The sequence below is a fragment of the Falco naumanni genome, assembly GCF_017639655.2.
Source record: "Falco naumanni isolate bFalNau1 chromosome 6 unlocalized genomic scaffold, bFalNau1.pat SUPER_6_unloc_2, whole genome shotgun sequence".
NCBI classification, from domain to species: Eukaryota; Metazoa; Chordata; class Aves; order Falconiformes; family Falconidae; genus Falco; species Falco naumanni.
The window spans coordinates 67,030-93,261 of NW_024427325.1; the positions used below are offsets into that span (position 1 = coordinate 67,030).

General features: G+C 41.9%; 1 protein-coding gene across 1 annotated transcript; it reads right to left on the bottom strand.

Moving 5' to 3' along the window:
• Positions 1-2,887: 2,887 nt before the first annotated feature.
• LOC121081782 (aprataxin and PNK-like factor) lies at positions 2,888-24,413 on the bottom strand. The gene is made up of 8 exons (XM_040581009.1): positions 24,396-24,413; positions 24,153-24,279; positions 21,880-22,061; positions 18,830-19,218; positions 11,787-11,912; positions 9,296-9,342; positions 8,004-8,042; positions 2,888-3,233 (listed from the first exon to the last, which is right to left on the bottom strand). The coding sequence occupies exons 1-8, from the start codon at positions 24,411-24,413 to the stop codon at positions 3,028-3,030; spliced, it is 1,134 nt and encodes a 377-aa protein (XP_040436943.1). The 3' UTR covers positions 2,888-3,027.
• Positions 24,414-26,232: the final 1,819 nt, after the last annotated feature.

A 26,232-nucleotide genomic window follows, 5' to 3' on the forward strand; every position in this document is an offset into this window, starting at 1 on the left:
CTTGGTGAGATTCCACAGCTGAGCGTATGGAAATCTCTTACTGCCTTGCTGGCTGCCCAGATGTCACGGCAGGATACTGACGAATTGAGAGGCAAGGAAAGCAGACAGGAATTAAATTCATTTGAAAATTAATTCATTTAGGTTAAAAATGAAGTCACATTAGTTTAACTAAAGAGCTGCATTGCAGGTACCGCTCCAAGATTAAGTCATTATCCAAGAGTTCATGTGTATTCAGGCAACCACAACCAAAAATGGCAATAAAGAGGGGACTGCGCGACAGGAGCAGCAGAGCAGCTCCCTCCTCTCGAGCCCCTGTCAAGGGCAGGTACCTGGGCACGGACCCCAGACGGCCTCCGCGCCCCCTCACCTGCCGTGCCCATGAACAGGCCAGCAGAGGTTTGTCTCAACCCAATTAGTGATGGTCAGTGGAAAACCCCTCCCAGGGTCATGCCTGGGCTGGGGCCTCCTCTCATTCTCACCTGAAACAGTGCCTGTTTCTGAGGATCACTCCTCCAGAAAGACATAAGCCAAGGAGAAAGCAGCCAGAGGCTATGGCTAAGAAGGATCAGGGCTTCAGGAAACAGGGTCTCACAGGATTAATCATCGGGTGAATGGACTTGTTTAACATCAGCATCTTCTTAACAGAAGAGCTGTCTAAAGGCCTTTAAATACTTCAAAGGGTGCTACAAATCAAAAGGGAATTCACTTCTCCCCATGCTCTGTGTTGAGGACGGACGCTCCATGTTGACCAGGCTTTAAATGAAGGCAAGGAGAGGCATCTGAGCTGTTACAGAAAGAGAGTTTGGGGGCAGTTTGAGAGCTGCCTGTAGCACCACGAGATAAAAGGAGGGAGGAGTTACAGTCTGCACCCCAACACACAGGGAACAGAGGCTTACACATCTTATAGCCAGATTAGTAAAGCGGATGGGTACCCTCTCAGGTGACAGCTGAAGAGAAGCACTTCTTATTCGTTTGAAGTACAGTACTTAAAAATGCGTTTGCTGGGGAGGGGGCAGGGGGGTAAATATTCCACCAGTCTGGTTTTTTTTCAGAGCAAAAAAGCGTGTATTGCAGGGTAATGTGATGCAGGCTCTGCACGGTGAAATGTTACCCTCTGCCTTTTGGAGGCAATTGGCACAGACAGTCAGAATGTGCCCTTGATTAGTTCAACAACGTATTTACAGAATAAACTGTACCCAGAGCCAGTGTCATCACAGGACTACCTCTAGACTCAGCTCACTGAGCTGCGCTGCCTTCCTGACTCACTGAGCAAATACTGGGTAACTTGACACTTGAGGGTCTGCTGAGCGCCTGGGTACTCTCATCTGTATCTGCAAGAGTAGTTTCAATCAGGATTCCAGTATCCTGGAGTTACCAGTTCATTCTGCCAGAAGAATAAAAACGCATCCTGCTGTTAAGAAAAGGATACAAGAACAGGGAAATGCACTTCAACAGAGAGAACTTCGACCTACCAGCACAGAGCAGCTCAACGACGGCTTTGACTGTCCCAGTGTGCTGCTTTGGTCACACCCAAGTTTTTCAGTCCTGATCATGCAACATCAAAGTTTACTTCCAAACGTGCTTTTGTGATTACAGATCTGACTGGGAGCGTCCAGATCTGACTTGCTTTCAAAGGAAAGGCTAGTAGCTCCTGTGAGCAGCTTAAATAGCCATTCACAAAATAATGCTGTGATATAGAGTGCTTTGGCTCGAGGAAGGTTATGGTCACAGAAATCACCAGACACTGTACAAAACACCAAACGGATTCTTTCTGCATGGAATAACTTTAGCAAACAGTAAGCCATTGGCCAACAGAAGGTGACGTTCTCCAAATTTGCAACAGCTGCCCATCCTAAATGTTTGCATGTTTGACTTTTACAATTTTTGAGAGAAGCTTCTGACACACAATTGGCAGAAGATGGTCCCCACATCCAAAAGCGCCCAATGCCAGCTTGCAGCAACGGCTGCTGCATTTTAAGCAGAGCACATCAAGCCACCCAGCTGAAAAGCTTGAGTGTGCCTGGACGTCTGTCTCCAGCTGCCATTGGGCAGGCATTCCCAGGGCAGCCAGAGCCACACAAGAACACTTCCCCTGCAGAATCTCCAGACTCTGCCCAAACAGGTGCCAAATTCACACGGCTCCGGTCACCTGTCCTGAAACACACTAAAATTTTTAACTTACTTTCTTGAAAGCTCAGGCGTGCTGTGAACACACGGAAGGGAAGATCTTCCAACAGTCTTTAGAAATCACAGAGACACAAGCAAATGTTTTTTCCGCAGTATGTTACAAGTTTAATTGTGCAAAAAAACAGTCACCAAGACTTCAGCTTTGTTGTGAACTGAACATAATTCCAGTGAGGTACAGGCATGGGAAGAGGTCCTACTGTAATTACAGCAAATACACCATAATCATTGTTTAGACAACCAAGCGGTTCGATAGGCTGATATACTGTTCTCAAGTGATTTACACATTCTGTATTTAACTCCTGCACATCAAGAGAATCAAAGAAATGACACCCAAGAGGAAAGCCAGTAGCACTGCACTAACTCAAAAGAACGTTAAAAAAATTTAGACAAACTCCCCAGTGATGGCCAAGAAGTAGTCTGCGATACTGCAGGTGGGCAGTGTAACTCCCCTTCATCCAACACTGTACATACTGTCTTTCAGCAAAAGAAAAGCCTTTCTTAAGGCCAGTATTTCTTTCAAGCACTGCAAGAAGAAGCATTAACAACCTTTAAAACTGTATTTCAAACTATGAAATACCAATGGTGCTGCATAAGAGATAGATGAGGGGAGGGGGGAAACACAAAAAAGTTTCAGAGCTCAGTCCTCTGGCTCCACCACTTAACAAAACAAAAAAACCCATACGGAAAAAAAAGCCCTTGCTGAATCCCCTCACCCTCATTAAAATCCTCCTGCAGTGCCTACATCACTGAGGAAAAAACAGTTTTCAAAGCAGTTCCCCTCCTTACACATCCATGTTTCACCATAACCAGCTTGGACATTTGTAACATCGGTCCATGCAGCTACTTTTTGGTTCTAACAAATCTAGACGCTTCTTGCAAAAGCGTTTCAACATCTTCGTTATCCTTGTCTTCTGAACTTGGTTCCCAGTCAGAGTCTTCGTCGGTAGGTTCGCACTCCTCTTCCTCATCACCTCTAAAGCTGTCACCAAGGTCATACTCATTTGGTTCATCATCATTGGCACCGTCTTTCTCCACAGCCCTTTCTCCTGTAGGGACAACAATGCCATATATTCATGAATAATAAATACAGAACTAAAGAGACCTTGCAGGGGCCATCTAGTTAGCCCCTCTCCTCAACAGGAGAAAGGCTCAACTAAAGCACTCTATCCAATGCTGACAGTTTTGTGTGTGATTTTCAAGACTACTATGAAAAGCTGTACCATCCCTCTCTGACCACTTCTGCAGGGCTTACCAGTCTGATCAATTAAGAAAGTTCTCCCTAGTGGCTTTTCTTCCAGCACTTGGAAAACAGTAATCAGGCCTCTTCTGACAACATCTTCTGATATCAGAAGAAACCAGTATCAGACAACGTCTTCTGACAACTCTCCTTTCCTGAAGCAGTGGCATACACAATTTCCCTGGTCTTCTTCCCGTTACTTCTGTACCTAAACGAGGCATCTTTCTTGGCATTTAGCCCCTAGCTCTTGCTAGACAGCTATTCTGACCCTAAATTTTCTGCCTGCACCCATCCATATTTACTTAGGGCTATTTTATACTCTTGCTCTTTAGAATCTGACATGGCTTTGAATTCCCATTCACTTCCTTCCTGAGCTTCAGGGGAGCAAAGACAATCTCATAGATCACTCGCCTCCTACGCTCTCAACTTGGATCTGTGCTGGGTAGTCTGTGCTTCCTTTCTGCACACAGGTTAAGGAAACAACAAATGCTCAACACTTCTTTCCTGAGCTGGAGGCAGCCTACCCATTTCCCAGTTCAGTCTATTCTATCGCACTGCTGTCTCATCTGCTGCCTATCCATCTTCTGCACAACCTACACGTTGTGATCAAATTGCCTTCTGTCTTCACAGTATGTCACAATACTCTGTACTGGCAGGAATCAAAGACTTGGAAACCTCTATGTATGAGAAATGGATGCTGCTCACAGCATGTTCTTAAACGTTTTTTAGGCAGCTTGTCTTGCAGTCATCCTTTAATTGCTCAAACACGTTGGCATATTTAAACCAATTCCCAGAGACAGGGTAATCCTGCTTTTTGAAGAAGCCTTATCTACCTGACTCGGTAGCATCTGGGCAAAGTTGCCGCCCTAGCAGCATTGCCTTCTCCTTTGACTTACCAGTAGCTGTGAACCTTTAACAAGTTGATTTCCACTGCTTTTGGACTTTGCCAGATGTGCACAACCATTGCTCTACCAGCCTATGCTACCTCCCTTTTTCCTACATGCCCACAATTCCTAACTAGCCACCGTCTGTTAATATTCCACTCATGTTATGCTGCCCTTAAGTCATACCCCTGAGTAAAGCTCTATTTGTTCCTTTTCCCCCCAGCCTCTGCTTTCTGCATTCTTCTCTCATCTGGAGATAACCTGTCAATGATCTCATACAAGTCATTTATCTGTTGAGCAGTTCTTATCATCTTTTATATGAAACTAGAAATGTGCTTTTCTTCTCAGCTACACAACCCAGTCCAAATCAGCCATGTTTATACCAACCTCACGTATGTCTTTGCAGCTTCTTGAAACCTCGGGTCAGAGCTCCAGACACTCAAGCTATGCGTGTGGTGAACAAGCAAGAACACCAGCACCTGATGTAGTCAGATCACATCCTCTGTCAGTTACATTTTTCTGCTAGTGGGAATGTTACTATTCCAGCATTATCTTATGGTCTGATTAACATTTTATACTCTATAGCAGCTCTCACCCTAGGTTTTCAAAAGCATTTACAGTAGCAGTCAAGTCCCTCAAAGGTACACAATTTTATGGGTGAACTGTGCTACAGAGGCACCCAATGACTACCTCGAATAGAGTCAGCCACGTGTGACGCAGCCGATACTACAACTGAGAGATATCCTGTGGGCAGCAATCTATACTGTGCACCACCCAGCAGAAAATCCTGAAAATGTCCAGCTGTCAATTTCAGCTGTAATCCCATATGATGCTTGCTAGTTTGCTGTTTACCAGACTTTAGAGGAAAGTAATCATGCCCATGTTTACCCATAACAGCAGAATTTCTTCTAAGAATCACGGACTATGGTTGTGCAGAAGGAGTTACGTCTCAGAGGGAGACGTTGAAACAAAGATGCTAAATACATTAAGAACAAAACCTCTCTTCTCAGACGAGGCCTGTGAGAACAATAAGCCCAAGACCTGCTTAGCAAAGAAAAGCTGCTCTTAGAGCACTGCAGGTATTTTACAACAGAAATAGGAATTCTGCAAAAAATACTGATGACTTCCATATGTTTCCTACAAATGTACGAGGAGCATACTATGTTTTTCATCCCCATCCACCAATGTCTTTAGATTTCAGCAGCAAATGATGCGCTTCCGTCCAGGTCTTCTCACGCCAGCTCTTTCTGCTATAGTCTAATTCAGCTCCACAGCCCCTGAAGCTGCTCATTAAGCACAATCCTGCCTTTCCCCTGTTCCATATTTATAAAGATGACCTTGAAACATTCTCTGAAAGTATGTCCTTTACGTGGGGAGAAAAAGCTTGCTGACCACCCCTTTCCACAGGGTTGTATCTGGAAGTGACCTGATCAGCTTGCTAGATAACATACAAAGAAGTGTGTAGCAGAATTATGCATAGGCCATAGCCACAGCAGGTCGTTCGTCCCAGTAGCAACAAGGTAGTAAGGTCATTCAGCAGTGACAATGTAATGACACCGTAACTCTAGCCTTTCTCCTTTTTTTTCCTTCGTCTCTTACAGCTATTCCCCCAGTAATTAGCCTTAGACTATTTCGCAGAACACAGAACACATTCTCTATGGGCAACTTGGAATCCATCTCGTAGCAATTACACTAACGATGTTAAAAACTAAAGGTGGCAAGTACCATGTAGGTGGCACCCTTCTTCTCTTGGCTGGTGGAGTTTCAGTACACTTGTACGGAAATTAATCCTGCTGTGCTTAAGAGTGCAGTTGTGCCAAACAGCACGAAATAAAGGCTGATGGAACCCTGCCTGTGTGATCTTGCATGGCTCGGGACGACCGCCTCAGATGCGAGCTTGCTGAGTGCAACCTTTTACAAGCTTTGACCTCAAGACAACTAAGCAAGCCAGTCAACAAGATAGTGAGGGGAAAAAATAAATTTAAAAAAATCATCAAATACAAACAGAACTTTAACGAGTGAATTACCTTCTTCCCACTGTGCATGGAATATCAATTTTTCCTGGTTCGTTCTTAGGAAGAGGAGTTGAATTTAACAGATTGAGTTTCACTCCCACGTCAAAGTTTTACACGCTTACAAGAGAAGCACTTTTCCATCCATAGCCACACCTGGCTGACCACCTGCCACGAGCTGCACGCGCAGGATCTACCGTTCCAGTAAGGAAGGTGTTCTTATGAAAGGCACAGCTACAATTTAAAACCTTCAAGATTAGCTTTAATTAGCTTCAGATATGCACACAGTCCAGCTTGCTTCATTATAAAGTCTTAACCACTCGCTGCACTTACAATGCTGCTAACAATTTTCACCACTCTACAATGCACATTTCTGCAAGGCAGCGGCAATCAAGATGGGGCTCGTACTTGCATCGTGGGATGTGGCAAAGCATACAGCTAACAAGTATGCCTCAGAACACGCTAGTGCACAGATACAACCACACCAAGCATTCAGTGGCAGTCAAAGTACACACATACATGATAAGGAAATGGGATGGGAAATACATATCTGAGTGGAAAGCAAGTCACAGAACAGAATGGAGGCCAAACCACTTTGTCTAGAAAACTACAGCTATTTGCACTTCAATTTACTTTCTCTAGAAGGCGTATCTCTCTATTTTGAAGATTTCTTTAGGAAATGTCCAGCCACACCTTGGTGATCTCAAAGACGTCAAGTTAGTTCCCACTTCCACTCGAGAGGCAGCAGCTCCACATCCTCATGCCTTGTTCAGGCCAGTGAATACGGCATATTATCAGACTATCAGACTGCTCTTCAAAGCTCACTTTTAAATTCTTTTAGAAATAACAGGAAGCTTCACATTTGGAAGCCAAACTGAGACAAAAAAAATTCCAGACTAAAGATGCCTGGAAACAGACCTAAAGGATATTTAAAACTAGAGCCCATGCACCTGCAACATGTAAGTTAATATTATTGGCAGCCGCAAAGCAAGCTAGGTGTACTACTGGTGAATGGAGGAGATACTCATACACAGTATTACAGGTTACATTATCAAGAGAGACTACAGCTTGCCTGTGATACTACATAATGCTCACTGATGCCTAGAAACTAAACTTTGCAGGACACGTGCGTAGTTTACAGTGAATGCCGCCCCCAGCTGAAAGGCATTACCCTTCTTCTACGCTTCAGTCCTAACAAGCCTGTAACATCAATACCTCAGAGTAAATATAAGAAAAGCTCATCGCCACATCCACAGGTATCATTTGAAAGTTATTTCGAGGTCAATGCAACGCAGAAGGAATATCTCAATGTTTCAAGAGCCATCAGTCTTCATGGGGTAACCTTAACTAGCTGTGGATGAACTACTGGCTCCTTTCGTCCTATTATGAACCCTCTTTAAGGAAGGAAGAATTGGTTTGGTCACACTCGTCTCTCCTTAAAACATTTGTTTGTTTCGCTGCCCGCTTCCAGGGAAGCACAGGCGTGCTCAGCCAGGACGCCTGGCACAAATCCAATTCAGCACTATTACTTGTGAAAAAGGAAGCAGAGTTTTACTAAAATAACGACTACCTTCTCCTCGGGTAAGTGTTATCAAGCATCTCCAGCACTACTAAATGCCCAAAACCCAAAGCAGATCAGTTGCATCCCATGATGATGTGCCCATTCATACCATCAGAACATACCATTTTTTGAAGTTCGTTGTCGTGTTCGTCTTTCAGTTACTAAAGAAAGAAATGTTATTAGTCAGGTCAGAGTACAACATAGCAATAAGGGTTATTCCTAGGGGTTGCTACAACAGAAGACTGACTTATTAAAAGAAATGCTGCAATGGTTGTGCTGTCTTCACAACTGTAAAAACTACTCTGCTGCCCCCAAAAGACCTTTTTTTTTTTTATTAAATGATTCTTGAAAGATTACTCAGATGAACAACTCTTACAAGTAGGAACCATGCTGCCTGCAGACAAATGTCACCAGTACTGGTTGCGGTTTTTAAAGCAGAAAATTGCAGTATTTCAAAGCATTTAAATATTTTACACCATTGTTTCCATAAATGCAATTTCTCTGTATTAACCATAGAACCATAGAATGGTTTGGGTTGGAAGGGACCTGAAAGGTCATGTAGTTCCACCCCTCCTGCCATGGGCAGGAGTAACGTCATAATCCTGATTTTTTAAAGTAAAATGCATTATCATTACATTTCCATAACTGTTCTGCTCTAAAGCATTGTTCTTTGCATTGGGAATTAAATTGGAAAAAAACCCTCCAAGTCCAGTAATTAAGAAAAAGCACAAAAAAATGCAAAGTATCTCTCTGAATTCTCTAAGAACAGACAAAATGTAAACAGTACATTCCCCTGTGTTTTGCAACAAGTCTAGTTACTGGAACATAGAAAGACTTTTAGAATATAAGCTCAGATTCAGTTTTAATTATATCCTCTCCAAGCCTCAACAGAACATACATGCTATGGGGATGGGAAAAAAAGCTATAGAAAAAATTTACCGCAGTATCCATTTGAAATGTGAAGAAATACTTTAGTGTATTCCCTGTTTTCACTGTAATACTCCAGCTCCAAATGGAGGAAGCAGAATAGAGAGATCTGCTAAGATCACACTACACCATGCTTAATTTTCAAAAAAACCTGTTAAACTCATGAAAATAGCCACTTGCCACGTGGCATGTTTCTCAGATCCTAAGATACAAAGCATACAAACTACATCAATGGTGTCTGACCCAGACCATCTTGCTTCAGTTGAAAAACATTTAAAAAAGTGAATGTTAAGTGTGCAGCGGCCAAGCAACCTGAACTTCCTTATCAGTGTCAAGGGCAGCACCTCATGCTTAAGAGCAAGGGCGCAGGGCAACACAGAGCAAGCCGCAAATGCAGTGTTACTCACTTAAAGCATTTTATTCCAAGGTTTTGGCATCAATTACTGGGTTTGGGGTTTCTTCAGCTATACTGAACAACTTGGCTTACCTGGAGGTGCACTGTGCTTGTATTCTAGCTTATGCTGTGGATTCTTCCTGCAAAGAAGAAAACAGTACAAGCTTGATTTGCCACCTTGTTCCACGCTTAACAAGAGCTCAGCAAGTTCCCAGAACTCCTTTGTATTTTGTGAATAATTTTAATTTCTTTTTTAAATAAAATTCTGTGACCAGTGCTTTACTGCAGTGTCTCAGCATATCGAATGTAGGGTGGAAAAAAAAAATAGGGTTCAGTAAGAGTTCCTCTTGTTTCAGCCTTTAATTAAAAAAAAAAAGGCAAAAAAAAAAAGCTGATCAAAACCAAGAGATGAGATAGTTCCCAAAGTTGTAAGATGAGATGCATTTGTTCAGCATAATAAGAAGTGATCCAATTATTTACTCTCACTAGAAACGAAACCAGAACATGAACCTCTGGTGCATAAAGCACAATGCACGCCCAGTGCATCACAAGTCTCAGATACACAGGCAAAGCTTCAATATTCTGCAACATAAAGCTACAAATCAAATAGTTTGGGAAAATTATTGCTTGTCTCAAAGTAGTACCACAGGGAAAGGACATAGAAGGATTGTTAAGAGAGATTATTCATTTCTGCAATATGCTGCTGCAATCCAGAAAGTTCAACATACAAGTGTGTATGTCTTCTATTAAAAAACAGCATCAATGCAATGAAAAAAATAAAATCAAACTTACTCTGGGATCTGCAGTAAATGCTGCCCTCATTCAGGCTGTGATCCAGGTCACAACACGCTGATTTATCCCCCTCCACACGCCCCCACCCCCCAAGCAGTTATCCAATGCTGTTCTAATATTTTAACTCGGTCCCACTTACATCGTGCTAATCTGTTGTGTTAGTGCATTAGAGGCTTTTCTCAAGGCTGCACGTTAAAATAGTTTCAGCTCAATTTACTGTTTTGCAGAAAATAAAAAAAAAAAAATATCCAACTTTGGAAGAAAACTGGATCAGTTGTCATAATTTTTGCTTCTGAAAAGAATGAAAGCCCACTATTTAAGAATAACATACCACGTGACATTGCTTGAAACACAAGATTAATTTCTGTAACTGCAGAATTTTGGGGATATTTTACAAAACACCCTTGCTGTGAAGACCGCCTTGTAAAACTAGTTATTTATTTGTTTTCTTATTCTTCAAAACCAGCATACTCTTCAGTAGAAATACCTTATTTTCATGTCAAATAACGTGACAAATTCACATACTTCAAGTTGATTTACAGTTTTATGGCTACCGCTGTCCCAAAGCACATGACATGTGCATTAGAAGGGATAGTTATCTGAATAAAAACATGCAAGTACACCTTTTTTTAAATACACTGTACTGAAACAAAAACAGTTGCCTAATTCAGTGTTTTGCAAGTACTGTCAGCATCAGAGCATTTGATCCCAACTCAAGGCATAGCACTTAGATAATTCAATTAGGTATTCAAGTAGTAGCCAGCAGATAAAGACAACAAAAATAACATGAAAACCCTTCAAATGACACCTGTTGCTTCTACCCCCAAAAGAATGAAATGCAGATTAAGAAAAGATCAACTAATGCAGCACAGGAGTTGTCTTACCTGCAAGGGGAGACAGTTTTAGTTCCGCTGTACTCCTGGAAAGCATGTCGGCAATTTCATGACCGGTATAAACCCAGATTCCTGCTCCTGAGATGAGAAATTCATCTCACAGATGTTTTTCATATGAGAAATACTTCTGTGTTAGCTGAACGTAAGATGGCTTTTTCCTAAAAGCTACCCTCATTTTCTTACATTTTGTGAAGAACACGCTCTTTAGGATCATCACACTTCCCAGGAGAGAGAGAAAATGTTTTTGCTCAAGCACAATCTTGAACAGCAGCTGTTCGTTTCAGTATGCCCCCACAGAAGGGCTGTTGCCTCAAAATATATCCCTTTGTCCATTGCACCAATTACAAAGCAGTCATGAAACTCTGCTAAATAAAAGTGTAAAACCTAGATGTTGAGAAACAAATGGAACAAAAGGATCTTTTGAATCAACAGTGGTTAAAAGAAGCAGCAGTCTGCCATGAACTGCATTTTCTTGCTGGTACCTAAATTATGCTTGCTTACACATCAAATACGGATTAAAACAGAGTGTTTGTACAAAACCTCAACAAATACTTTATCAATATCTAAACTAAAAGTTACATATCAGGAACAAAGCGTAACAATAAATTATTGTTTCTATACAAGAAGAACAGTTTACTACATGTTGAAAAGTGAAAAAGGTTTGATTTTTGGGCCGCTGAATAGGTTTCAAAAGTCAAGTCTTCAGGTTCGCCGGCTGAAATCACAAAAAAAATTTTGCACAGACTTGGGTGCTTTAAAGGTAGAAGTCTGTCCACAGCAGATTTTGGAAGGCCACAGTCGAGGTTTAACATCACTATCCTATAGCCATTTTGCAACTCCAGGGGAGAACATTCTTAACCGGTAAAACAAGCAAAGCCATTTTGCACAGTGCTTCTTACCTGTAACAAGCCGTTCCATACGGACATTCAGGCCGGTTATCTTTGTTATCCTGAGTTACGATCTCGGTTTCATGATAGTCATCATCGTGAGGGTGACTGAACTGCTGAAAGTGAAGGGGATTCTTCCTGCAAAAGACAAAGATAGATCAAGAACCGACTATTCCATTTTTACACAAGAAGTGGACACAAGAAAGGTGTTACTGAATCAGTGACAACTCATTTTTCTGTGGTTACAGAAAGAGCAGCTTTTAACGTTTAACTTTATGCAGAATCTAAGACCTGCTTTCAGGGTAAAAGAAGAAAAATTTTGTCTCAGCACATGCCGCAAGAGGTTAAAACACGAATTCTCCTATTTGCCACCAGCTCCAAGTTTCAGACCTCCAACACATACACAATCTCCTGATGTAGTCATATAGCACGAATCTCACTGAGCAGCTGGCTCCGTTAGGACTCCCTCTGGAGCTGTGCAAGTGCCACACAAACCTCTCGCAAAGTCTCAGCTCAAGCCGCAAGGATCACCCCTGGCAGCCGAGCAACTGCAGCACTGGAGACTTCCCACGCTCTCCGGTGATCGCCTGTGAGCTTTAGCCAATACGTCTCAATCATTCTGTTCCGTGTGAAAGTTACTTCTCACTTGAATACTTCAAATGCCAGCGTATTATTCCAGAGGGATGAAGTACTGAGGCCTGAGCAACAGGCCCCGAGCCAAAGCTGACCTCTAGACAAACCCGCCAACCAAACGTTAAATATATTTAGTATCCAAACATCAGCGAAATATGCACGATCATTAACTATGTATGACCATTAGCGAAAGACAGATAAAATATAATCATTAGTGAAGATACCGTGTGTCCTGCCTTGCTTAGAGGCAGGTGGTCAAGGCCACGAAACCAGGTATTTTCTGTGGTTAAAATCCAGCAGATACAGGAATCTCCCTCGGGTCCTCCCTGAGCCCTGGCCAGGCATTGGTGGGATCTGACAGGAGAGTGAAACCAGATGTCTCTGCATTTGAAGTTATGTGAACTTGTTTATTCCCTAGTATAAAAGCCGGAGCCTCTCGCAGTGACGTTGGAGACCTCACCTACCAGATGCCCTGCGTAGGACTTCCCAGCTGCCGGGACAGGCTCTCCAGATCCTTGCTGCAACAAGATCCCCAGCGACTGCGGATCTGGGTGATGGTAATGTATTAGGGCAACTGGTGATGTATCTGTCTTAGTCACTACAGCTAACGGTGAATAGTAATGATCGGGTGCATTGCCTTGCTTATCTCTTTCACCGCTTGAATCAGGGTATCGTAGGCTAACCCTTTTGTACGTGCATATGCCTTATTTTCGGCATTAATTTGAAACAAACAGTAAAGCAAGGTTATTTTGTGTATTGGTGTCTGCGTGCCATCTACTGACCCTGTCAATTGGCAAAACACGGAGCAGTCTACTGGACATGACACAGATGGTGCTCTCAGGTTTGCCTTGGCTACCGTGGCATTTTATTTGAAATACCAAATCACAACGACGACATGAAGTTGTACCGTAAGACACAGCTCGGAGCCACACCAACGTCAGTGATGAGAGCGCATTACCAGCATCCATGACTTCGTGCTCTACAACACTTAGTCGAATCCAAGGTGAGCAAGCAGCGAATACACATATATGCAGCATTCAAAGGCCTTTTCTACTGCTTCTAGGCAACAGGCTTGCGTGCACACCGTACAAGACACGGCAACTATAAACAACATCACTTAGTGAAGATTTTCTGTAAAGCGATGCTAAAAAGAACACAGAAAAACACATCATGACTTCAGGAGAAATTCAGGTGACAGATCAAAAGACACTACATAAAAATTATGTCACAGCGTGAACATACTGTACTAAAAGCAAATCTACTGTTCCCCAATGATTTCTTTTAGAGACACTTTTTCTCAAGCGTATTTAAAAGCAAGAAATGGGAGATGCTTTAAGAAATGATTTTCCAAAAGATATCCGCAAAAGACTTCTGTGATTTACCACATCAATGCCCAGAACACATAATCTTCAACATGTTTGTGCAAATTATAAACGTTACCTGCTTGCCTCAAGCAAGAGGAACAACTTTAAACTAGAGCGAGTACTGCTTTAATTTGTACTTGTTACTGCTGCACTGAGAAACTCAAAGCCAGAACCATGTATGTAGCTCGCCACATACACAACAGCTCCCTCACTGACCACAGGCACTCCTTCCTTTAAATTCACAACCGGCTCTTTGGAACTTTCTGCGGAACAGACAGTATTAATTTCAGCATTTCAACTAACAACATAAGAAAAAAGCTTTTGTTACAGCTTTGGCAAAATGACTACTTGAGTGCTGTGAGCTCTACTAACCATTCAGGCACCAAAAAAAAGACTAGATATTTAGTATTAATACTTTACATCTCCATTTGCCTGGTACCTTTCATTCAGGAAGCTCAGCAAGCAAGCTACAGATAAACTCTTCCATGAGTTACTTATCAGAGATCCAGTGTGCCTCAGATCTACTTACACAGCTGACAGACGCCTCGTCCTGGTCTTTTCTGTTAATTTCTGCAGACTGTAGGGTAAGTCAATACTGTTTCACTAGATATCACTGCAAAGTGGCATCTAGCAGTCTTTTATTCCACAAGTTCTCAGGAAACATCACCAAATTCAGGCTGGCTGCCTACTTCCTTTGCCATTCAAAAATAAATGGGATGAAACCAAGTAATTTTAGAGACCGCTTGCTTTGTTTTCTAAATGCACAGAGCTAACTTGCTAGCAATACTAGCTAGAATTTTAATTCGGTCATTTGAAACACAATTCATCTTCTCAAAGGGATACAGAAGCAGCTAATGCTCTGTGAAATCAGTTTAATACTTATTCCTACAATAAGATCCTAGTCACCAAGGAAAGAAGGCCTAACAGCTGTCAATTAGCTAACCTATTCTGTTTTAGGTGACAGCCAGTTCCTTTCAAAAATTTACTTCAAAAGCTATTTGGCCAATACCAAACAGCCCTTATTGCAGGAGAGAAAAAAAAAACAAGAAGAGAGAGGAGAGAAAAGAAAGAGAGAGGAGAGGAAAGAGAGAAAAGAGTATAGGAGGAAGCAGTAAGAAAAAGGAAAGGGTCTCGATGTATGCTTCCTATCACTGGGCTTCAGGATTTTTTGGGCCAGTGGATGATGCTCCTCAAATTATACTTTACCTTTGAAGCACCTTAAACATGTCCTACTTCAGATGCTCAGGACTAGAAAAAAAAAATAAAATCATAGTTTATCCTACCTTGATGTGGATAATTTATACTCACTCCACTTCTATATGTTGTGCAACAATATCCAGCAAAATGAAAAGCAGCAGAGAAGTGCATAGCTTCTATTAAGCAAATACTATCCCTTCTTGCAAAAATCTTCTTCCTTTTATTAGGACTTTGGCTTGTTTGAGGGTTGTTTGGGTTTTTTTGAATACAAGAAATCACAGTTGTAAGAGCGCACCATCTTTCATGCTGGAAGTTGCACTCCAAAGTTATTTAGTTTTACAACAAAACCTCGCTGCATAGGAATATGGTATTAGTATGATCAAAAGAAAATCATTAAGCTTTACTTGCACAAAAATTAACCAATGAAAAGCCTATTTTAAGAATAAAGTTTTAGGAGACCCGCCTTCTCATAAACATATACAGAAGCTCTGAATTGGTGTCCCTGCGCTTTGCGTTGCAGAAAATTACACAAATAATTACACAAGTAAAACTTAGAAAGTTCTTCAGAATCGACGCAGTCATCTCAAGCAGAAGCTGAGTGTCGCTCAGTGAAATATTCAAGACAGTTTTCATCGATGCAGCTCCCAAAAGCATCTTAAAAGCTTCTTCTAAAGCAAATTTAAGTGGTAAGGTCAGAATCCCTGGCTCTTCATAATCACATGCAGGAGACTCCTGCCATCCCAAGGGCTTATTTTCTCAGCCTACTAAAGAAACTGGTAGTGAAAATATAATGAATTACCCGCACTAGCTGTAAAGCCATGGAATTCAAGTCTGAAGTTACAAACACCTTACACACACCTGCGGTGTAAGTTCTAAATTGTAAGTCTTATTAGAAAACAGGTCTCAAAAAAAGACAGATGCAAGTCTGTAGCTGCCAGATGTACAAGCTGAAGGTGAAATGAAAAATACTGATTTTCATAAACAAACAAAGACCAAAGTATTTCTAAGAATGCACACACAAATCCAAAGGTTGGTTGAGCGTGCCCTGCTTTGACAGTTCCAGGAAAGGTTCACACACACCCAGTCAGCACAGAACAGTATCACCGGCTAGCAAAAGGACAGAACCCTGGACCAAAATTGTGAATGACAGTTTCAGAGAGGAGAGTTCAGCTGTATCACACCGCTACTATGCGGCCCTTGAAATCGGGGGGTGGGTTCGGATTGGGTTTTATTTTTAATTCCCTATTCTTCTAACTTGGGAAAAACAAGCAGCAGACAAGAAAATGAACCAAAGACAGTATTCAAAGGGTCAGCTCCTTGACAACAAATATAGTCAGACATAACATACACAGAGCACGTTGCCTCCTAGTGGGAACAGCAGTTTCTTTCGATTTGGTAAAAGCTTCAGACTACCACAGAAAGAGAATCTCACACTGAGGAGGACCACAAGAAGAATCATCTCTGGAGCGAGAGCTGTGAATCAAGCTGGATTCTTTCAAAAGCAGTGGTTTCCAATTCATAAACGAAGAAACTGAGCTATGGGTTACAAAGTTATTTCCTAAATGTTTCAGCTATGTGTTGTGTAAGAGACGTCTAATAAAATCAACTAAACTAACATTTCATCTTTTCAGCTTGTGCCGTTCTGCCAGGCACCTACCAAAGGTGCCTGTCATATCCAGAAGGCAAGTGTCTCTCAACAGCAGTTCACAAAATAAAGACTAGAAAACTGAAGAGCATTTAGTTATCGGATAAATGACATTTGATGACTATGAAACCTCACCTAGAAAGAACACTTTAAGGAAATGGCTTGGTTACCAAAGCAGTCCTCATTTGAGATGTTGACTCCTACAGCACCTTGCGTCAGAAGACACCTTTCATAAGGTGAATGGAAGGAGACGAAAACCAACTACTCATTGTACTGAAAAGAGCACTCAAAGCAGCTTCTCTTCCTCAGCAACTCTACAAACCAGGTTTTGCTCAAGGAAAACACCACACCATGAAAAACTGAATACGCTACCCATGTGTTCCTTCAAAGCGTCCACTCACATCACACATGCGTACATTTCTGTCAAAAACAGGGGTAACTGCAATGGCTTGCTTTACTCCACCACAGCCATCTCATCGATGCAGAATGACTCCTTAGTATTTGCTTTTAATGCAAGCCCACCAAGACAGACTACAAAGCACCTTGCTTTGCTGCAAACCAGCAGGTTTCGTCTCATGACAGTTCCTGAAGATCAGAACCGATGGGTTTGATACTTCCTATTTACAAATTTCTCCAACAAAGTAAGATTTTGTTATGTGCTATTTCAGAGCATTCTTTTTTCTTATAAAGCAACGCTTCCCAAAAGAGCTGCCGCCAAATGTTTTAGAATAAAGACCCAAGAAGAAATGTGCACGTGCAGACTCCTATTCCACATTACCTGTAACTAAAACTTGCCTTCCAAAACATTAGGAACCCTTCAGCATGTCAGAGCATTACACCAGCTTAACCCCCACACAGGGGAAAACTTGTCTGAGCAAAAAGAAAAGGAGCTGGAGCAAACTAAAGGCTGCATTTGGACTACCGGATCAGCTTGACTGCCTAATAAAACATGTTTCCCTCATAATCATTAAGGGCAAAAATTGAGATGCGTGAAAGTATGCTACGTGTAAACTTGAAGTCTGTAGCGTTCATTAATGCGACAGCTTTACGCTTTTGATATACCGTTACCTGCAGCAATAGGCACGCCAAATACATACAAGAACCCCTTTACTTGTCCTGGCTTCTTTTCTGAGCAACCTCAGGTTTTACTATCGCTCAAGCCGCTTGGGGGAAGAGGAAAAAAATACAAAAGCAATAATAGTAATAATAATTTTTAAAAAAATAATCACAGGCCCCCCTGCTTCCTGGATTAGCCTTATCTTTTGTGCTTACAATGTACATGGATTTATCTGGAGCTCAAAACCTTCTCCAAAATGCAGTTTGCAGGTCACTGGTCACTTCCTAGCCTCAGGAACACCTCTAGATTCCTATCTTCCATTCAATACATTAACACACCACACTACAGACCTTGCCTGGGCAGAAAGAACGAGCAGGAGACCAGGCACGCAGCACTGGAGTTTTTGAACTTTGCTGCAACCTTTGTAGCGCACAAAACATCTGTATGACAGATCCTTCACCGTGAATCGAGAGGATATGAGTAGCAGAAAAAAAAAAATAATATATTGTCCCTCAATTGAAGTATCACCAAAGACACTGACCAGGTAAGGGTACTGACCAGAGAAGGGTTAACAGGGAGTTTATAAGTGTGACTTGTTCGGGTTTTAAGAGGGGTCCGAACGCTTTAAAAAAAACCCAAAAGTGCAGACTGGCCAAGTTATAACAAAAGTAGTTCTTCATTATTTAGGGATAACAAATAGTAAGTATTTTAAATATTCAGATCACAAAGCATGCAATAACTTCATCTTTCATAAAAGTTTCAGCTGCTAATAAAATAAGCCCACAGGGTCTATGTTGGGCATTTCAATCATTTACATCTCTTCTCCCTGCTGGTACATGTACTCTACACACAGCGGGGTTTCTTTCTTTTCTTTTTAAAGTGGACCTTTGTTTCTTATTTCCTACGACACTGCACTGTTCAATTTGCTCAAGTAAATCATCCCTTGTTTAGGCTATACTGGCAGTTAGCAAGACATCCTGGCTCCTCCTTTTAGACTTTTAGAATTCTTGTTATGCCACTGGTTTCTCATCAGTCCCCCGTTTACCAAAAGATCTTTTTCAAATCAAAGCTTGTAACCGCTTTACTGTTTACTCTTCTGTAGCTAAGACAGTACTTCTTAATAACAAGCTAGCTTAAGCTAGTTTTATTTTTGCTTTACCTGTAACAGCCTGTTCCATACATGCAAGGTGTCCTCTTACGCTTGTTGTGTTTGGAGCTTTCTGAAGTATCTGCACTTCTGGTTGAATCAGAAATCTCAGTCTTGTAATCCAGATTTGCATCAGGCTCAAGAATCCCTTCCTGGGCACCAAAAGATTGGGAAGTCCTGCCCCAGTGAGCTTGTTGGCTTGTAGAACCAGTAATCTGCTCTTTCTTTTCTGTGTCCTCAATTCTATTTTCTTTACTGGAGATCTGACCTACTCTTTTAGACAATTTACTATGCAGCTGCCTATCTTTTTTTTCCAGAGAACTTCCAGGGGGTTTTGTTCCGGTCTTGCCATTTCCTTCCATGTTTCTCATGGTATTCTCAAGAGGAAATCCAGATGCATTCTGTGGAACAAGGTTACATTTTGAAGGACCTGAAAATGTACACGCTTCAGAATTAAAAGCTTTAAGGTCAACTCCGCCTCATCGTTCCTGTTTTCAAAGGGAGAGAATCATAGAAGAGCCCAGGTTGGAAAGGACCTCAAAAGATCATCTGGGCCAGCCTTTAAAATCTTCTACCCCACTTTCCAAACTCAAGTTAGCTGCTAAATACACCTGCTGAATGAAAGGCTCAAGTTCAGAACACACACGCACTTTAAAGGAAAACTTATTCTAGAGCTCCCGTCCTCAGCTTCAGTTCCCTCACGACACGGTCAGGCTCCTCTCTCACCACCTCGTTTGTGAATAGTCCAAGGACTTCAGTTTACACTAACTTTTGATTAGAAGTACTGCTCCTGAAAAATGAATGCGGATTATACATGTGACGATACAGTAGCCTCTGTAAGAACGTACCCTCCTATACAATAATCAATTTCAATCCTTTAAATAGCAAGCTAGATGGAAGATATCTATTTATCTATATGCAGGAGATACAGGGAATTCATGACACACACCTTGAGCTTAATCCCACCCCAATAAATCTTAAACGCTTCAGCTTGTGACTCTAAATCATACAAGAGTTTGTCAGTAGACACCATTAAGTAAAAATTTCCCTTTTGACAAATCCTGCATTTTAAAGTTTGGAACACACGTCCGCTGAAAATAAGAGATGTGTGCTTTAGAAAAAGGATACGAGATACGTAACCAAGACAAGAGCACTGTCCCAACAACTGAGACGTCACCCAGAAGCAGACCCGTATCGAAGGCTGAACTACTTTGGTACATTACCAAACTATTCAAAAGTTTCTGCTCTCTACAGTTTGTGATCTAAGTTCCTCCTCCAGGAGATGTATACTTAGTTTACATGGATGTGTTTGGCAGAGCTGGAAAATCAGGTGGCAGTTACCTATTTGATTTTGTTCCTTTCAATGCAAGCCTCATAAACTGTTAACCAAAACCCGAGGCAATTACATGTGAGCAGCGGGTGTGATTAAGAAAGGGCAAAGTCAGAATTAGTATCAAATGATCCAGACAGCAGCATATTTAGTAAGTCGGCTTGGAGACAAAGGTGACTTTTTTTATTAAGACTCCCAAAGTAAGGCTCAGTAAACAACTGCCGCTTAGGAAATAACCCTTCATTTGCAAAGCAGAACTAAATGACTCTAATTTGCCACTTCCACTTGTGACTTCTCTGCTACATACTTCATACTGCGTATTACATGCCTGTATTGTATGTAATGAGACTAAACACTTCCACGGGCATGATGATGACGACTAGTTAAAAAACAGGTCGTAATCAAAGAAAACCAAAGACAACAGCGCTATTGGCACTCGCTATGACACACGTGTGACCTCTCTGCCATCTGGTGGCTGCTGGCACTTAAAAGAACTAAGAATCTTTTCAGTTCCTACCCTACAGGACATTTTCTCAGTTGCCTTAATTATGACAGCAGCAGCGTGATTCTGGTTTTGATATCAAAATGCCAGTCTTTTAGAGCTCTCTAAGATTATTACTTGTGCTTGAACTAACCTACTATTTTGTCTGCAAAGTTCTGAAGGCAAGTACACTGTGCTTCAGATAAGAAATATTTCTAGAACGATCAGGAGAAAAGAAGTAAGGCTTCACAGAAGCTCACAAGTCAGAACACTTCTTCAGATAAAAAGAGCCACTACTTTATATCCCAACTATCCCGAAGGGTACGCTCGCCATGAGTAACGCGTTTCAGCTAACCTTAAGATTTAATTAAAAAACAAAACCCTAAGAGTTTTCAGTGTCAAAATCCACAAAGCATTATCTAGTAACGGGATTGTAAGTGTTTTATAGATCCTGGAACAGATCCAGGCAATTCTAATGCTAGAGATTAGAAACACCTCCCCCAGGCTGTTCACTTACAGGAAAAGTCAGTGAAAGCCTCAGTTTGCTCTCACCAAAACACTGTTTCACTTTGATAACGATCCTCCTCTTTTCATTACTAGCAGCATTTCACTGCCTATAAACGCAGCTGTAATTTGGGGACACACAGAGACTGACCAGCTGAAGCGTCTGTTCGCTTATTGCCACAGAGCATTTTGGATTTCAGATTACTTTTTCTTGTCTGTCCTTCTTTTTTGACTCAGATTTTGAGATCGTGGCACAAGCACACTCCATGCTACCTTTCTTCAAAGCGCAGCAGTTGCTACGCCATGTACCATCGTTCCCTGACCATAAAACTTTACCGAGAACGGCACGAGTTTGGGCAAAGTCCAGTACCACATTACATCAGTGTCATACCATCACCTATCCCTAAAAGGTTCTCGGAGAAAGAAACCACACACCAAGCCACTCCTAGGACCAGTACTTTGGCCCATGTCTACCAGCCTCTTGCTGTAAAGCTGAAAAGTCTGGTATTCCTGTGGAACTTTGGGAGCCAAAGTTCCAGATCCCAAGGAAGAAGTGCAAAAAACCTACTCTCATGAAGGCTTCCACCGTCCTCGCTATAGAGCTCTCCAATGGACTGGCATTTCAAAACAACTGCTGAACAACAAATTACAAGCAGAACACACGTAGACCCAGCCTTCAACACCACACTGTGAGCTACATGCTCAGTTTTTGAAATACCACGGTTCTTCCCTGAGCCAAAACATTACCTGAGATGAAGGGACAGGCATGGAAAGACAGCTCCTTTTCCCTTCATCTTGCTCTTCACCTTCAAAATCCTCTGCAGTTTCTTCAGAAGCTGATCTCTTTTTCTGCTGCACATTTACTTCCGGTTTTAATGACGCCGTATTACTTTTTCCTCCTCTCCCTTGGCCTTTTTTCATTCTACTACCTTAAAAGAAAAACAAAAGGGTTCTTTTGGAATGCAACTTTTTACAGTGAAATCCTGACCACATTAGAAATCTAAATCTGCGCTGAAGCAGAACATTGGGCAAAAAGCACGAGAAGTAGCAGCGCTGGGCATGTGCTGTTTCAACCACACATTTTTCATTCCCTGCTTACAGGAATAAAAAGCATATTTTAGAATGAAACAGATGCTTGAGGGGCAAATTTGCAGGAAAACAATAAATATGTGGCAAAGGATATTCGGGATTGACTGTCTCAGTGCCACTGACAAGTTCATTTCCACAATAGGAGCGGATCAGTAAACTACACGGTCCAAGGACAACTTTTACCACACATCTTTTGTGTTAGTATCACCTCAGATAACCACTTTATGCACACAAACATCAATTAGGACACGGCAAAATCAGGGTATGCCCACCTGCCTAGTCACCCACATCACAGCCCATTATTTCATCGGCCAGTAACCAACAGAAAGACAGCGAACGTTGTGCCTCCCGTTGGAAAGCTTCACAGCTCAGAAAACCGCAAGATCTCTGTCCTGAAGTGCTATTGCTGGATATACAGCTGGGAGACAGCCAGGGCCAGACAGCTCCATCTGCTGCAAAACGCATGCAGAAGGAAAATACTTGATGCCATTTTGCAAGACTTCAAAAACTCTCCCCCTTCAAAAAATAGCCATGTGCCAGAGTCATGTTTACAAAGCAAGGAACGGTTCAAATTTTAATGTTTGACTTCAAAATCACAAATCAGCGTTACCTTCCCAGTAAGAAGACAGACAGGGGGAGAAGAAAAACAAAAAAGGGGCAGCCTCTTAGTTTTACTCTCTACCTTTCTACCTTCCCACCCATTATCACCTTAGCAAGATGCAAACTGTTCCACAGTTTTAAGAAAATATTTTAGATTTGCAGAAGAGATTGGTTGTTTTATTAAAGCAGCCCACCCTAAACTAGAATCATTCCCTCACATAGGGATTTTTTAAACAGCTCCAGCAGTGTTCATACATATCCCTAGCTCCCCCAAGGTCAGGCCTTCAACAGCACACAGGTGTCCCTGGCCCACACAGCTTCAAATCTCTACAGCTACCTGACCAAAGCGTTCAGCCTTTGAGACAAACGTTAGATACACATACATATCAAAAAGTACAGTACTTGCGGAGACAAAACAAACGAAACCCCTCACCCTACACACATACACCCCCTCCAAAGGCAAGAAAGCAATCACGCTAGCGCAGGACCAAAGACAGTCAGCAGAGGTCCTCTGGTACCTGCAGTTTTTATATCCGAGGGAATAAGCCAGCAGGGAACAGTCTAGAGTTTGAAAGGGGAAGTAAGGGGGGGAAAACTTTTGTAAGTTCCTGGTACTTTTGTAAGTTCCATCCAAAATGGAACTATTAGGCATGCATTCATATTTTTGTAAGGGAATGAAAATTTTGGATTTTGTTTTTCTAAAACCAGGGAAATATGCACTTGACAAGTAATTTAATTAAGTCAAGTACACAAGGTGAGTTACTGGTGATACAGAGTGAGGCTCTAACAGTTAAAACAGAGACCTTTATATGCAAGTGCTTTTTGTCTCTGGTTTTTTAAACAAGCATTAGGAATATGGAAGTTAAGGGGGGGAAAAGTTTTGACTCACATTCTGAACTGCCTACCAAATGAAACTATTGAAAATAGTTTCACTTTCAAATGAAAATTTGAAAAAATGCTGCTGTCTGGATCATTTGATACTAATTCTGACTTTGCCCTTTCTTAATCACACCCGAGGCAATTACATTTGAGCAGCGGTTTTGGTTAACAGTTTGTGAGGCTTGCATTGAAAGGAACAAAATCAAATAGGTAACTGCCACCTGATGTTCCAGCTCTGCCAAACACATCCATGTAAACTGATCAGAAAGAGCTCTGTCACACCCAGGACTGATGACAAAGGAGGCAGAAGTCAGTCTCTGTTGGCTGCCAGGCATGGAGCACGGGAAGAGAAGGAACAAATTAATACTTTCTATCACCACCATTACAATTACAGTTATATCAAAGCACATAAATATATATTGGTGTGCAAACGTACTACACTGCAAACCTACCTCCTTCCCTTAGAGGCTCAGAAATCCTCTGAACCAGGGGGTCTCTTTCCATCATCCAAGATGGAAGCACTCTCTTTCTTTGAATAGATTTTGATGGTTTGCTTTCATTATCGCCGGAAAGAGGAACCTGAAAAAACATTTACTCTTTAGTACCTTTTCCCAGTTACAAAAGAGGGGAGGAAGAAATAGATCACAAGTTTGTACCAGTTATGCCCTTCAAATGCAGCCTGGACAACTACCTACTTTTTGGATGGTGTCCATTGCCTGAAATTATTTTTTCCCCCCACACTTCCCCCTCGCTCAGAAAAAACAACATCTATAGAAACCTTCATGCAGTAAAAAAACCTCTTTAGACCTTTGGAGGAAATATCTGAAAGGCTACAAACTTCAAGTTTCATAGAAGAGCCTTACCAGCACCTTGCTATAGAGTTTCCTCATGTAGAGGTAAAGACAAACAGCAGGTTTAACAAACAAACACCTATTTGTCAAAAAAAAAAAATTCCCAACCAATCAACTAAAAACCCAGAAAAGTCTTGCTACCCTTCTTTCAACTTACTTCTCTAGAAATGAACCACACTCTAAACCTTGGCTGCAAAAACAATGCAAACACACCAAAGTCATGTTCGATACATATTTCTTTACTGCAAGTAATGCCATCGGTTTGAATCTTTACTTACTAAAAGGTAAGTAGCCATCCAGGGATCTCAGCTACAGTAAAGGCTGATACTTCATTTGTTATATGTAGTTATTATCTACTATACAATGATGTTGACCCACGTGTCCCTTCTAACTGGATACACAACAGAAGATCTAAGAAAAATCCCACTTGCTCCATACACTATTTATCAGACTGTCTGAAAGCCACTTGACTTGGTAACACTTTCAAAAAGCAAAAGATGGTTTTTTTGAAAACTCTGTTTTGCTGGACAGCATGCTGGCTACCAGAGAAAAACTGGAGGGCTGGTTGTTTGGCTGTGTGTTTGTAATGGATCTTGACAACACAGCTCCATCACAGCTGTACGACTCAAATGAAATAGGCTGCTAGGACGCAATAAACAGACACTATTTACAGGCAGCACAAGGTATCTGCAGGGCAACTACAGGCTCTCCAGAGAGACATTTTAGAGGCTTCTAGGCGGGTTGGAAGAACAGTCATTCATTCCCCTGGACCTTCACAAGCACTGACAGGGCAGTAACTGATGCAGACCACACAACTGAACTGGACTTTGTTCTGTAGTACTGAACTCAGCCACAATATTGTTAGTTCAAAACATTCTTGTAGCAATGGCAATTTTTTTATATTTGAGAGGTTTTATATTTGAGAGATATATATTACTACTGCAGCGTAATTATCATAAACAGAAATACACAACAGAAATGTATTCATATACTCGTAGAGTAAGCCATCCCAATCAATGAAACAACAGATATAAGTTCACAATTTTGACTGTTGTAATACTCTATTAAAAAAAATGCAACACCCTTTTAATTTTCAACACATGCTTACAAACATTAAAGTAAAATCTGAAGCACTCACCAAACATGGCTCCTCCAGAGCGGCACCACAAAGGGATCCTCTGCGGCCGAGCGCTCAGGGGCTCCTCAAATGCTGCACCATCAACGGCTCACCAGCGTGGCACCACCAACGGCTCCTCCGATGCAGCAAAGGGGCTCCAAGATAAGCTGGGCATCAAACAAACTGCTCCTCCGGCGCTCCCTGCTAACCACTGCTCTGCTGGAGCGGCACAAAGCCATCCTCTGGAGAGGGGCCAGGACACGATCCTCCGGCGTGGTGACACCAGGACGCCTCCAGGACCGCAAACACCAAGAGCTTTGCTGCGGCGAATGAAGAGACGGGACGCAGCTCGATGCAAGCAAATGTCAATTTATTGTACAGAAGCACGAGTTTCTAGACACGTTCAGAAGCTGCGCGTTTTAAACAGATTGGCTCTTGAAGCTCAGCATTGCATACTGGGCAATCCCCGACTGGTGGTTAACTGCCAGCAGCTAACAGCAAGGTGGTACCTTTCCTTGGCGCCAGGCGCCACCCGTCTCCCACTCCCCTGTGCTCTGTAAACAG